This window comes from Tachypleus tridentatus, chromosome 10, assembly GCF_004210375.1.
Source record: "Tachypleus tridentatus isolate NWPU-2018 chromosome 10, ASM421037v1, whole genome shotgun sequence".
Taxonomy (NCBI): Eukaryota; Metazoa; Arthropoda; class Merostomata; order Xiphosura; family Limulidae; genus Tachypleus; species Tachypleus tridentatus.
The window spans coordinates 30,852,065-30,868,089 of NC_134834.1; the positions used below are offsets into that span (position 1 = coordinate 30,852,065).

The 16,025-nt window shown below is 35.6% G+C and overlaps 1 protein-coding gene across 1 annotated transcript in view; it reads left to right on the top strand.

Moving 5' to 3' along the window:
* The first annotated feature begins 2,871 nt into the window (after positions 1-2,871).
* LOC143228987 (ras-related and estrogen-regulated growth inhibitor-like) overlaps positions 2,872-16,025 on the top strand; it is a 58,632-nt gene continuing 45,478 nt past the window's right edge. The window contains exon 1 of the mRNA XM_076460543.1: positions 2,872-3,374. Within this exon, the coding sequence (XP_076316658.1) occupies positions 3,170-3,374 (205 nt within the window). The 5' untranslated portion in view covers positions 2,872-3,169. The remainder of the gene's footprint in view (positions 3,375-16,025) is intronic.

The window sequence follows — 16,025 nt, forward strand, 5'->3', positions numbered from 1 at the left end:
TTGTTATAAAATGAAACACTGCATGCCCTTTTGACAATATATGTGTTTGTTTGTTTGTTTGTTTTTATTTCGCACAAAGCTACTCGAGGGCTATCTGTGCTAGCCGTCCTTAATTTAGCAGTGTAAGACAAGAGGGAAGGCAGCTAGTCATCACTATCCACCGCCAATTCTTGGGCTACTATTTTACCAACGAATAGTGGGATTGACCGTAAATTATAACGCCCCCACGACTGAAAGGGCGAGCATGTTTGGCGCAACGGGGATGCAAATCCGCGACCCTCAGATTACGAGTCACACGCCTTAACACGCTTGGCCATGTCGGGCTCAAGATATGTGACATACCATTTTGATTAACAATTCGAGCCAACCTTATAGACGGAGTGCAACTGCATACCTGTTACGTACTGCACTTATCAAGGTTACATATTTAATGCCTTAGATTGTTAAAAAATAAATGTTAAACTGATATGACAATATGTATTAGCTTTGCTAAACTATATTTTTCGTGATGACGAGAAACCCATTTGAAGTAAAAATGTATCTCAAGACGTCTGGTATTGGTATGAAAACTTTTAGTAAAATAAAGTAGAGAACAACATTTATTTAAATAAAAGTTTTAATACCAACATCAGCCGTATTGAGATACATTCAAATTATATTTTTGTTGTCATTGCTCTCTGTTTTTTATTATTATTTTTCAGAGAGTTGAATATATTATACTATAAATATTATAAATGATTTTGGAGTCTCACCATGTAATTACAGTCCGTATAGCAACATTCAGTCCTGCTGTATCTAATGGTCGTTTGACGTGTTTGAAGTTAAGCACAGAGTTACACCATGGATTATCTGTGTGTCTGTCCACCACGGGTATCGAAACCCAATTTCTAGCGTTCTAAGTTCGTAGACATATCGCTGTGCCGCTAGAGGGACTAACAGTCGTGCACCAAGACAATAATCATTGCAGTAAACTCCGACGTAAGGTTGTCATATTTAAAGCACATAACTCCACCGCGGGACTTTTTATAATTCATCTAATGGCTGTTTTAGTTTGGTTTGAACTTCGCGCAAAGCTACAAGAGAGCTATTTGCGCTGGCCATCCCTAATTTAGAAGTGAAAGACTAGAAGGGGGCAACTAGTAATCACCAATCACCGTCAACTCTATAGTTAATATTTTACCAAAGAACAATGGGACCGACCGTCACGTTATAAAGCTCCCACGGCTGAAAGAACAAGCACGTATAATGGGAGGGGTATACGAACTCACGACCCTCAGGTTGCATGTAAAGCACCCTAACCACTTGGCCATACCAAGCCAATGTACAAGGATAACGGTTTCTCAACACTAGTTTTAACAGTCCAATCATAAATAAATCCGGAGGTTGTACGTCCAGTGACTTGTCTTCGTGCGGAAAAACATTACTTGTTTTAGTCTCTAACTGCTTGAGATGTGTAACAGTTAAACGGAAGATATGACTGAAAACTTTATATTGGTTAACCTATACCAATTAGACTTATTTCTAGGCGGCGATTCTTCTCGATTATGCTGTATACTGTTGTCAAGGGACGGTTTTTGTTACTGTGTTTTGTTTCCGCAAATTCTCGCTTGTTAAAATACTCCACACTTTGCTTACCATGGTTGTAGAACGACTTCTTGTGGGTCTCATTATAAATGGTCATGGTTATCCAAAGTTGATCCATGTTTCTTTATTTCTAGTGCCTGTAAGTACAGGGTATATCTTCAACTTGTAAAGTCTAAATCCCCGATATGTACATATCTTTATGTGTTCATTTTGTGTCGGAAAAAATGTACATACTCTTCCTTAAAGTAATCAGGTTTCTGTGCCATCCCAATACTTATAAACGCCAATATATGGTTTGATACCGAAAATGGTTTTAACATAACTTACTCAGCCTTGTATAAAGAAACCAAGTGTTTTTAATTTAGGCTGTAAATGTTTACATTTGTTTCTTTTTCACGAAATACAAATAGTTTAAACCCAAAAAAATGAACGAATGTTTATTTTGAAAGATTTTCTTGTCCAGGTAGGTTTTACTAATTAGCACAATGTTGCCGAAACATGTATAACTGGGGCTGAATGAGGAGAATTATTTAGTCTAGAGAGGTTAAAAATGTTTGATTTCGTTTGTTTGTTTCTTGTATTTCACATGAAGCTACACAAGCACTATCTGCGCTAGCCGGCCCTAATTTTGACGTGATAGACAAGAAGAAATGACGTCATTCAACACCATTCACAGTCAACTATTGTCACTGCAAACAATGATATTTGATTTTCTTTCTTGTAATGCACTTGTGGCCCCAAAGTGCTTAGCACATTTCAACAAAAATTGTATCAGCCACTTTACACGAATCACGAAACTTGAGTCCCGCAGCCCGGTACGCTGTGGCCCTTATTCTTCACAAACGCATAACGAATCTCTAAATAATGCTATGGCCAGTTAAATCGAATGATAACGTTATCTTTTATACATTTATCCCTATCAGTTTTATGTGATGTCGATACTACATTTGAACAAAGCAAATGCGAGTTTGTTGTTTCAAATGCATTAAGATATAAAGTTATATTCTTTGGAAAATATACAAATAATTGAAACCTCACATTTTTAAACACAATAAAATAGAGCTATTAAAAGGGATGTTAAAGATTCTTTTATCTGTTTAAGAAAAATATTATTAGTTTAACGATAATAAAATTGCTTTTCCCGAAATATTAGATTGTGCTCTTTATTTCTATTAAAGGTTCAATTAGTTGCTTTTATAGAGCCAAGACGGTTCATTGAATCATTGCGACGCCTAGCGGTGATAAAATTAAATAAATAGAACCCGTCATGCATCTGACGGGAGTCTCCTAAAGCGTTTGGTGTCTTACTTTGCGTTACTAACATATAATAGTACGAAAAAGACACGTGGAAATGAACACAGAGGCTTTAACATAGCCTGCTTAGTCAAATATTTTTGTGAGACATTTCCCTGTCCCGAAAAGCAAAAGTTTGCTTGACACACTCTACACGCTTAGCATAAGTATTTTTCGAATGCTAATGAGACTGAAAACATTCCGATTCACAAAGTTTCTTTGAAAGAATATGACTTAGTTTTCACGTAGAGAGAAGACGCGTGGTGGCTCCACTGACAACTGGAAGCGAGTGATGTCACGTCTTGGCCGCCACGGTGCCGGCTCAAGCCCTACAAGCCAAGAATCAAGTGTGGCGAGAGACGCCTCCAGTTCTAACGGATTTGTAAAGGACTTTTTTCGTGTTGTCAATAATGGCCACCTAGGAACAAGCCAAAAGATGACCAAACCTTCGGATAGTCGCCTCGTGCTTCTAGGAAACCCTGGTGTCGGGAAGTCTGGTTAGTGAGACTTTGCATTTATATGGTTATTTCCGTGTTAATTTAGTCATATATTAGATAGCATGTTTATCTTACATTTTTAGCACTGTTATTTAAGTATCATATTACTTTAGTCATGTATTAGATAGCATGTTTTTCTTACATTTTTAGCACTGTTATTTAAGTAAATCCTCTGATCTTTCGAATAACAAATGATGACGTGTTGTGCTCGCGTCCCTCTTATTTCTGAGCAACTTGTCTTACCTCTTATTCAGGTACAGCGGTAAGTCGAGGGATTTACAACGCTAAAATCAGCGGTTAGATTCCCCTCGGTGGACGGCAGATAACCTGATGTGATTTTGCTACAAGAAAAACACACACACAATTTTTATTTAACTTAATACCCTTATCAGGTTAAACATAATTCTTCACAACTATTTTGTGTTTTCTAGAAGCCCCCCCTTCCTAGTTCAGCTGTATGTCTTCGGATTTACAACGCAAAATCAGCGGTTCGATTCCCCTCGGTGGGCTCAGCAGATAGCCCGACGTGGCATTGCTATAAGAAAACAAACAAAGTTTTCTAGAACATGCCCGTACACAGAATATATGAAAGAGGAGGTATCTAATTTATAAGATCAAAATCTAACACACAGCGTGAAAAGCACAATCAGCAAAAATCTACCCTACAAAACCTGACAGTAGCAATTCGGTTTCGGAACTACAATTACAAAGTATCGGTAGAATCAAACCAAAAAATTATAATGCATTATCAGTAGAATACAGGTCACGTAGAATACGTTAAATATTGTAAGTAGCTGCGCTATAATTATAATATAAACATTTTTTTTTTACATTACAAAAAATAGGGGTTTGTCAGAGTCCTCTCTAACCCCTCCTTCTGAATACATGCAGAAGCAACGTACAGACATTTATAACATAAACTGTCGTTTTCAACGTCTTCTCTCACCGCTAGCTCCCCTACCACACTTAGAAATTGAAAAGAACAGACAACACTGCAAATATCAATTTATTTTTCAATTATCTTAGCAAGAACTTATGATTTGAAACGTTTAATCGTGTTTTCTTTTCACGAGTCTTGGTCTGAAAAACTTTCTCGCAAGAGTAAACTACCTCTTTTTTCTCTATCAACCAGTTATTTTGGGTTAGATTAGTTTATTATAGATTTTTTCAATCCACTCCTTTGAGTCCGGATCAGTTTAGAGGATTTTTTTTTTGACTCATTATTTGTATTCAAACCAGATAGGCATCTTTCTATCCATTCCATTGTACTGAACTAGCTGAGAAGATCTTTTCCGGACCATTCCTTTGAGTTATGCCTGTTTAGGGTATATTACCCCAATTTTAAAATATTCTAAAGCAAAAAACTCTACGGCTCTGCATGGGTTCATTGTCAGTTAATCCCACCAAATAAATATTTGTTTCAAGAATATACTTATTTTGTGACTGTGTTTTCGTAAATTATTCGAAGTGATCATTCGTATTTTGTGTTTTTCTTTAAAAATAAAGCAGCTGCTAAAGAAGTTGTTTCTTAAAATAAATGTCAAAGTGGACCTTGTTTTGTTAATAAATGTGCTACTGAAACGGCAAGGTGTTTCTGTCTTTAAAAATTACCTAAGTTTATACACGATTTTAATTTTCAAAAAATATCTTCCTTTTTTTTCCTATCGTATAAGTGTGTGTATGAATTGGAGTTTTATTGTTTTTTTTTTAAATACACCATATTTTTACTTCGGAGATGTTAAAACTGATTTATTCACCTCAGCGTGCTAATTGTCCGGTAATTTTTGTTTGTATTTTGAATTTCGCGCAAAGCTACATGAGAGCTATCTGCGCTAACCATCCCTAATTTAGCAGTTTAAGACTAGAAGAAAGGTAGCTAGTCATCATCACTCACCGCCAACTCTTTTACCAACGAATAGTGGGATTGACCGTACAATTATAATGTCCTCACGGCTGATAGGGCGAGCATGTTTGGTGCAACGAGGATTCGAACCTGCGACCCTCAGATTACTGGCCTTAACCCAACTGGCCATGCCGGGCCTTGTCCGGTAAGCTACACGAAAAATAAAAGACGCGAGTAAATCGAGATTATGTGAAGATGAGTTAGTCTTGAAAACCACAGATTCATTGGTGCTCTGAGTTATGATTATGACAAATTAATCTGAGCTTCCTCACTTCCTAGTAATAGATCTTAACATTCCTACTTCAGAATTAATTAACATCATCTAGCCCAGGGCTTACTTTAGTTATTATTTTTAAATTGTCAGTAAAATTACTTGATTGCTTCAATTTTGAGCCCCTCAATAACTGGCGTTTTGATTTGTTTTTCTTTTGCTATAAAATTTGTTTTGTTTCTTTGAAACCACTTATTAGGAAGTTTCAGATGGCGTATGCTGTTATTTTAATAGAAATGGTTTTATGGAACAAACATTGCAATTATGCCAGCCTCGCATCTCTGGGATAATTTCATTGTGCGCGTATATGACTTGTGCGTTTAAAGTCAATCAGAATGCATCACGTTACGGGCCTGATCAACGTTGAATTCGTAGGTGCTATCAAGTAAGAGTAAATGATGCCATAATTGTCTTCTTGCTAGGTTTGGCGACGGAGTAGAGATTCGTAGAATAATTACTATAATTATATCTTCTGCTGTGGCAGGGATCGTTCTGATCTAGGTAGAGTTACGAGAGATTCGGTGTTCTTTATCATGTTTGTTATTTGACGCATCTGTTTTTTTTTATTGTGATATTATAAAGATATATAATGCTAATTCTTTACAAGCTTCATCCTTCATTCTACATTTGTATGTATGGTGATTTCTGAGCTTTTATTCTACGAAGTACATCTGTATTTACGGTAATTTTGATAAAACAAAATTAATCAAGTGCTTATTATTCAAAGTGAAGAATTTTAACCATAATCGAAAAGTGGCTGGAGTGAAATAAAAAAAAAATTATTTGGAACTTATTTTAGAAGGAATGTTTGTTTTGTTCCTTGAATTTCGCGCAAAGCTACACGAGGGCTATCTGCGCTAGCCGTCCCTAATTTAGCAGTGTAAGACTAGAGAGAAGGCAGCTAGTTATCACCACCCACCGCCAACTCTTTTACTAACGAATAGTGGGATTGACCGTCACATTATAACGCCCCCACGGCTGAAACAAGACTAGAGGGAAGGCAGATAGTCATCACCACCCACCGCCAACTCTTGGGCTACTCTTTTACCAAGGAATAGTGAGAGTTACCGTCACATTATAAAGCCTCACGGCTGAAAGGGCGAGTATGTTTGGTGTGAGGGGGATTTGAACCCGGGCCCCTCAGATTCCGAGTCGAACGCCTTGATCCACTTGGCCATGCCGGACCCTTGTAACCCATAGCTTGTCGAGTTATGCCAGGCCTCACACACACGCACAGAAAGAAAAGGAGTGTGCATCGTAACAAATATCGCTAATATTTCAAGCGATTGTTTAAATAGTTCACGTACATTATCTGGATTATTCTAAATCTTTAAATATTTGCCTCCCAGTGGCTCAGCGGTATGTCTGCGGACTTACAACGCTAAAAACCGGGTTTCGATACCCGTGGAGGGTAGAGCACAGATAGCCTATTGTGTAGCTTTGTGCTTAATTGAAAACAACCACAACAACTTTTTATGGCCCCGTCATGGCCAAGGGCGTTAAGGCATTCGACTCGTAATCCGAGGGTCGCGGGCTTGAATCCCGGTCGCACCAAACATGCTCGCCCTTTCAGCCGTGGGGGCGTTATAATTTACGATCAATCTCACTATTCATTGGTAAAAGAGTAGCCCAAGAGTTAGCGGTGGGTGGTGATGACTAGCTGCCCTCCCTCTAGTCTTACACTACTAAATTAGGGACGGCTAACGCAAATAATCCTGGTGTAATTTTGCGCGAAATGAAAAAACAAACAATCATGCTTGGTAAAGACAAGGTTTTCATCATTATTTAAGTCAATGAAATCTTTATGTTCTTCATTAGATAAATTTTTTTACTGTAACCATATTCTTGACATCAAGAAAGTGCTAACCAATAAACGTGTCTCAAGTTGTTCAAATGTCTTATGTTATATTAACCAAATGTCACAACGTGCTAGTTGTAAACGTAATTTAAAGCCATATAAGTAATATCGTCTTAGAATCTTTATTAGCAGGAAACGAGAAATTTAAGCCCTTGCTTGACACACGATTTTCAATGTCAGTTAATGATTAAAATAAATAGAAATAACACTAGGTGGTATCCAAGATTATTACATAGTTAAGGATAACTTTATTACTTGAATTATTTAGCTTACTTCGTAAGAGTCGTTGTTTATTATAACAACAGTATGAAATTTTGGAAGATGTAATTGTTGTGACATCGGGTTTTAAAGGGTCGGGTTATTATTGCTAAATGTAAACTCGTACTTATAACCCATACGGTAAAAATCAACCTTACTTTAGGAAGGACACTGCAAAAACAAGTATAATAAAATTTATGTTATCGTTTCATCATACAAACAACTTCCACTAGTGATGAAAATCTGTATTCGTTAATAACTGGAAAATATGAAGTCTACCTATGAATTAAGTTTATGAAGACAAGGGCGTTTGTAATGTGATATTTGATGCGCGCAGTTCATCTCAAAAGAACCGTATGCATTTGGAACTTTAACCTATTATTCCCCATAACAATATATTTGCAAACCCAATAAACTGAAAACTTTCTTTAACTTTGATCTGTGTCTATTGCTGAGATTGGGATATGATATTTCAGTTATAGAAATTGACAATCACAGAAAAAACTTGATGAGAGTGTGACAGTTGAGACATTTAAGCTAATAAGAAAATTTGAATCACACCACGTTTATGAGTAATTTATATTCATTTCTTACGTAACGTAGAAACTTTCGAAATAATTCATACTTTAACTTTTTAAACAATCTGTTCATTTGCATGCGTGCCAAAACGTTTAAGGAGACCCTAATAATTCTTTTAACAAACAAACTTGTGGTAAATTCTTAGGAGAGAAAAAAAGAGAAAACAGGAATCATTACAAGGTGGCGCTTTGAAAGTAGTGAGTTGTTATTGTAAGGTAAAAATAAAATTGTAAAAACTAAATATCCTAAGGAAACGCTATTATGAAAATTGAAATCTAAACATAGACTTTTCACAGATTAGGTTATCTCGAAATATGATTAATAACTGGATAAATATTGTCGCTGAAAGTTAATTATATTTCTAATTGCTTGTCATTTTACGTCAACGCTAGATTTGCTTTTTCAGTAGGTAAACTAAGTCATTCTCCTCAGCGAACGTCATTAGTGGTAATAAAGTGACTGAACATTCGGCTATTGTGATTAGCAAACCTTAACTGGGCGTGTACTAGGAAATTAACATTAAATACATTAAATAGGAAATGGAAAAAATAGGAAACGTGTTTTTGTGTATTTAGGAAAAGCAAACTTGTTTATGACAGAGCATCAAACGAACAAGTCAGTATTGGTTCGTTAATTAATTGAGCAGAAACAGCTAATACGAAACGCTTTGCTTGGAAAATAGCTTTTAAGCTCGAAAAAACAACAACAAAAAACAGTTGTGAGTGAGTGGGCTGTTTATGATTAATATGACACAGCTGTGTACCTTTTTCTAACCTACTTCCTCTCGCTGATGTATCATTTATTTCTAAGTAAAAGTATATAATTTTTCTTGTATAAATACAGAAAAGATTAAACGAATTCTTTCAGATCTTATGTAACATCATTCCTTCTGTATTAATATTGTAGTCATTGCAACATAATTTATCCTGCAATTAATAAGTTATTGACGTTTCTCATTATTTTACTTATGTTTACAAACGCATACATTTCAAGTTATGTGAATATTTTTATGTTCTTTAAGGTCCGGAGAAAAATCTTATTTGCACACATATTCACAAAACAAACAGTTATGACATCTCTTTTTAATCTATGATCATCGTTTTACATATATTGAAAATGAAAAATGAATGTGAAACATTATTAATGAAACATACATGTTTTACTGCTTAAACGTAACTCACTTATCATGCTTCCTGAAAAATATTTCTTGGAATGTGTTTATGTTAAAGTCAAAACCAACAGTAGGAGTTTAACTTGGAACAGAGCTGTGACACAGAGTAACATTACAGACGTATTAGTAACCATTACAATAATGTCTAAACTACAAATTCACTTGTATCTGTCAGTATTACATAAGATTTACTCCCATCAGGATGATGTGTAAAAGTCGTGTACTTTATTATACATTACTAAGGATCTTTTTTGTGAGTACCTTTAACTTGTTTATGTCTGCTTTACGAATAAATATATATTACTTCTATCAGTTATAAGAGAAAGTATAGCCTGCGTTTCGGGTGCATATAACTTCTGTTTCTTATGACTAGACGTAATCTGTTTGTTTCTCTCTCTCTCCAGGTGTTTGGGTATATATATTTGTATACCCAGGAGGGTCAGGTTCACTAGACCTCTTACTCCTTCCATTATTTTGTTTGAATGGCCTTTTACAAGGTTTGGTATGTTTTAAATTTCGCGCAAAACTACACAAGGGCTATCTGCGCTAGATGTCCCTAATTTAGCAGAGTAAGACTAGAGGAAAGGCAGATAGTCGTCGACATCCACCGCCAACTATTGGGTTACTCTTTTACCAACAAATAGTGAGATTATAATGCCTCCATTGCTATAAGGGCGAGCATGTTTGGTATGACTTGGATTCAAACCCGCGACCCTCAGATCACGAGTTAAGTACCTCAACCACCTGACCAGGTCAGGCCTTCCTTTACATGAAATCGTAGCTTACTTTTACCTATTTTAAGAATAATTACATCTTACTCCTGTAAAAACCACGAGTAAAAAATTGTTTACCTCGTTTCACGGTGTGAATGGAATTGTCAACTTTTATCTGTTATTACTGCTTGGTTTTGTCTGTGTTGTGAACAAACATGGCGTCTTCTCTCTGTTTAACGAGCATATGTAAGTCACACCCGTGTGTTTTATGACTGAATCTATTCTAAATATAACTTACCTCTCTCTTATGAGTAAACTAGTGAATGGTCTGTTAAAGCGGACGAAGCAAGTACTACCACCCCATCCTCATATTTCATAGCCAACTGAATTGTGTGCATTTTGCGAAATCAAACTTGACCAATAAAGAGACAGAAAATTGCGGGCAAGGCATTTAAATATCGGTAAGTTCCTTTGCGAGTCAATCAAAATTAAGATTATTCATGAAATGAATTCATAACGTTTTCATAGGATAATTCCTGGTAAAAATCAGTTGGATTAGAACTACTATTACATAGAAAAGTCAATGCGTTTTGATAACACTACGTTTTAACAATAGATTTTATGTCTTGTCGCTTAGCCACAAAATTATAACCTGATATTGTTGTTAGTCTATGTACCGAACGTATAAATCAGAATACAGTATATATAAAAAAACCTGAAATAATATTTGCTAATTTCTTAATTTATGATCTCCGTTGATTAAAAGTGTTTGTTTTTATTTAACACTTTGATGAGAAAACAGAAAATAGCTCAGTTCAGAACCGATTTAAGTTTAAAATTGAAACGATATTTTTACTTTAATGATAAATTTTATACACTTGGTTCTAGTCTAGGTGATCCCACGCTAGTCTTTACTTTAGGATTGTTATACCAACACTCACCACACTTATAAGGTTTCACGACATATCCCCTCACGGTCATCTTGAACCACCGTCGCTAAAATCGCAATTGGCAGACAGTAACCAAACTACAAGATCTGGATAAATGTACTTCAGCTTTCATGACTTCTCCTATTTCCAGAAATCAAGCGTGATGTGACATGACACACATTGGCTTTTACATAGACCAGGTACAAGTTACTTCTGCCTGTCTTTCTAGAAAGTGTAACTTCTTTACGATTGTATATAACTTTAGTTAGAATTACGAGTAAATACACTTTATTTATGTTTATTTTACAAGTACTTAAACATAGTTTTTCTGCTTGTTTTACCAGTATACCCATGTTATTTCTCTTTCTTTTACAAGTAAATCTCTTTTTTTTTATTTAATTTACAAGTAAATAAAAATATTGTTTCTCTTACAAGCACAAAAAACATTTCTTTCTCTTACAAATAAATAAACGTAGTTTGTTTCTGGTTGTTTTAAGAGTGCACATAACTTACTTTTCGTTTGTTTCTCGTGATGACGAGAAACCCACTTGAAGTAACAATGTATCTCAAGATGGCTGGTATAGGTATTAAAAACGTTTATTAAAATAAAGTAGAGAGCAATGTTTCAACCTTCTTAAGTCATTTGCAGGTTAACAGAAACATACTTTTTAATACCCATATCAGCCGTCTTGAGATACATTCTTGTTTGTTTGTTGTTGTTTTCTTAGTAAGTATTACTTGTATATGTCTGTGAATAAACCTTACATTTAAACTCAATAAACCATTTAAATAATCGGATTAGATTTGGAATGATGTTAAAGCATGATAAGATTTAAGTTAAATTAAAAAAAAAATACAATAGATATACACGTTAACTCAGCATCATTGTAAAATAAGGTTGCAAACTAAATTAGTAAAGTTGTGACTGAATAATATTTGTATTCTTCGCAACCAACATAAAATTTGATTTCTTACAGAGTTTGAATCTTCACCTTTCTTACATCTTGTCTAATCACTAGGTGGACATTTAACGGTTTTTATATTTATTTTGCTTTTTCATTCCTATTTAATGGAATATTATTCACTATGGCACTGACGATTAGAAATGCACTCGTATTTTTTTTTTCCCGGAAGGTTTATTTGTTTGTTTTTAATTTCGCGCAAAACTACTCGAGGGCTATCTGCGCTAGCCGTCCCTAATTTAGTAGTGTAGGAATAGAGGGAAGGCAGCCTCTATTCTATGACTAGCTGCCTTCCCTCTAGTCTTACACTGCTAAATTGGGGACGGCTAGCGCAGATAGTCCTCATGTAGCTTTGCGCGAAATTCAAAACAAACCAAACCAATCCCTCTAGTCTCACATTGCAAAAGTAGATAGGCTAACGCAGACAGACCTCGTGTATCTTTGCGCAAAATTTAAAACAAACTAAACCATTATTTCCATTCTGTATTTGATGAAGAGCTTGATAAAAACGTGTTCATGTAGCGAAGTAGATTATGTCACGTGTATTTGTTTCATCGTGTTTCTCCCATTGGTATTCTAACAACCTACATCTTAGGAAAAAAAAACAGTTCCTTCCACTTCCAGTATTACAAACTAGACCTCTTGAGCTGTTTATCCACGGCTCTGACAATACTGTTTTAAACATCTACCTCAAATCGCCTCTCGTTTTATAAACTGTTGCAAAAACGGACGGGTGTCTGATCCTGTCATCTTAGCTCAATTTACTAAAAATATATATATTATCCTTGCTAATTATACGTATAATAAATTCCAGGTGATTTTTAACGTAAGACAAAGATGATAATAAATACGAAATAAACAAGTTCAGTCTGTATGCATCTTATAAACAGAAAAGGTTATTAACAGAAGATTGAAAAGGGTGGACGCCTTCTAAACAGGCCAACAGTCTACATATGTGAACAGGCTGTACTTTCCGTTTAAGGGGTTAAGAGCAGTATGTTTGTATTAACAACGGTACTCAAGAGATAACATGACATAACAAAGAACAGTTCATATGAAGTCGCGTTGACGGTTACTTCTAGATTCTGTTTTGTTTGAGTCATAAAAGTTATTTCTTAACAAAACCGGAGACAAGGTGACTTAGGTTAACTCGTGTACAAAGAAGTTTTGGTTTCCAAGATTGTGACTTCATTCAGTGCAACACTATTTGCTAGTTGTTGCTGTTGGCAAAAGAGGAGTAAATACTTACAAAGTCCATGTATGTGTGTAGTTATTATAACATTATACTATAAACACCCTAATTATCTTACTGGCGGCCCGTCAGGTGGTTAAGTTACTCGACTCGTAATCCGAGGGTCACGGGTTCGAATCCTCGTTATACCAAACATGCTCGCCCTTTCAGCCGTGACGGTAAATCCCACTATTCGTTAATAAAAGAGTAGCCCAAGAGTTGTCGGTGGGTGTTGATTACTAATTGCCTTCCCTTTAGTTTTACACTGCCAAATTAGGAACGGCTAGCGCAGATAGCCCTCGTGTAGATTTGCGCGAAATTCAAAAACAAACAAACAGTCAAAATGTATGTCTTCAAAAATCCACTACTAATGTTCTAAAATCAAACAAGACATAAAAATAACCCACCAAAGTTATATATTAATGGAACGCTTCTCTAGACCACAACTTCTACAAAATATTTAGGCTTAACCTAAGATTCTAAGTTAACGTGAGTTAAACATTTATGATATATTAAGAAAAGTTTGGAAATGAACAAACTTTGGAAGATGTCTAACAGGCGAAACCCATGCAACCACACCAGATAATATTATCAAAATATACAAAACATATACACCCAGTCATAGAATATGCATGCCAAGCATGAGTAAATATGGCACATAAACAGTTAAATGAGTTATAAACAATAAAAAACTCATTACTCACAACAGTCTACAAAGTGCCACGTAGCATGCCCCCTAGTGGCAGATCGAGCTTTGCGAACTCACACCGCTAGTAACCGGTCTTCGATACCCGTGATAGACAGAGCAGACATAACTCATTGTGTACCTTTGTGTTTACTTCTAAACAAACAAAACCACGAAGCGCATCATCCGAATTCATGCACAAGCTATCGCCGACACACTCTTTTACAATTCTATAAGTAACTATGTCAGGCCTTCCAATGCCGGACTGAACAAACTACATTAGTTTTAAACTGAGCTGAAAAACATTTAAAAGCGTATTTATGTAAAATGTTCTCAAATTATGGTTAAAACTAGTAATATGTGTGCGATACATACTGAACTGTTCATAAAATACAGGACCATGTAATAGTAATATCGAACATCAATAATTGCCGATACCGAGATGGACATTAATCTTGATGGACATTGTTTTGAAAGGGGTCGGAATAAGTGCGGTTTATTCTGACCCTCACGTTATGTCTACACGTACTTTCAAAAGAAACTATCTAACATAATACGGTATGGAAGAAGGGGTCAACGAACCTGACTCTCTCAGCTCTTTTAAACCTAAATCCCGACAAAGAGAAAGAAGGACACTAAAACAGTTATCATCTCTCATCTCCTTTGTTAAGGAAAAACTCTTACTTATTTTCTATAACATCTGGAGACGAAGGGAATTTTAGTTTCAAGTATAATATTTGTGTATATATGAGCGTGAAATCTGATTAGTCATATGTTTTTGTTGTTGCATTTTGTTTTGCAATAAAAAATGTAACAATCTTCCGCCTCAAGTTCTATTATTGTTTAAGCGTATATTTCATAAATATTTCATAACTTCAACAGAACAGTATTGTCACACATGGAAGTAAGAAACAATTCTATCACATAATTCACTGAAACTAATCCTGCTAATCTACCATGTGGTGCTCTATAACCAAGACACATCAGGTAAACTAATACATTTAACTTTTCAGTTGCTGGGCAAGAAACGTTTCATAATTCAAATGATTTCCCTGAAGCTTCTAGAACAAACAGACAATAACGCAAGTTCATCAATATTTAGCTAGAGGGATCTTCAGTTCCCTCTGTACAGTTTTGTTGTTCTTCAACCTCCAGTTGCCTAAATACATATTAGAGAAAAATGTGATACGAAAATCACGAAAATAAATTTATTTCATAAGTTAACTTCACCTTGTTGAATAAAGACTTTTGTGCAAAGATACACAAGGACTATTTGTGCATTTTGAAACTGATAAACTAGAGCAGGGGTTCCCAACCTTTTGGCACTCGCGACCCCTTACCTAAAAGTTTGAAACCCATGTGACCCCCTACTTAGGGCTTACTATCAGCAGCTTAATTTTTCTTTTATTTTCTGTGAAGGAGAGGGAAAGAAACATCTAAAAAAATATTTAAAAATTCTGTAATTATATATTAGCAAATTAAATCACATTGGTCCAACCTGAATTCACAAAAAGAACATATATTTCTTAAAATAATATTATCATAGGTTTGAACAGCTATCCAACCCAGCTAGTGAGATGCCTGATGTTGCATTTCAGCAGCAAGCTTTGAAATTCGTGGCTGAGCGTTTGTTAGAGCCAGTCTCATGTCATCTCCAACATCCAATCTGTTTCTATTCTTTGTTTTTATATTGACAAGAGTGGAAAATCCTGCCTCACATAAGTAGGTAGAAGCAAATGGAACAAGGACACGTAAAGCTATCATGCTGACTTTGGGAGTATGACTGATGCATAGCGCACCAGAACTGAGTCACGGATTTCACCTTGAAGAGATGACGAGCTGAAGAGTCGTTCCTTAGATCCAGAAATTCATCTTGGATATCATCTGGGATGCTGGATACATCAAGTTCAGTACACAATGGGTTCCTTATCAGGGCCTCCTGTTTCTGTGATAGTTCAGGGAAGTAACACTCGACTTCCTTTTCTAGAGACTGAAGATGTTTGGTAATCTCATCCTTGAGGAACTGATCCAGTTGGATCTGAGACTCATCCGTCACTCCACAAAGTTTTTCAAACATAGCGATGTTTCCAA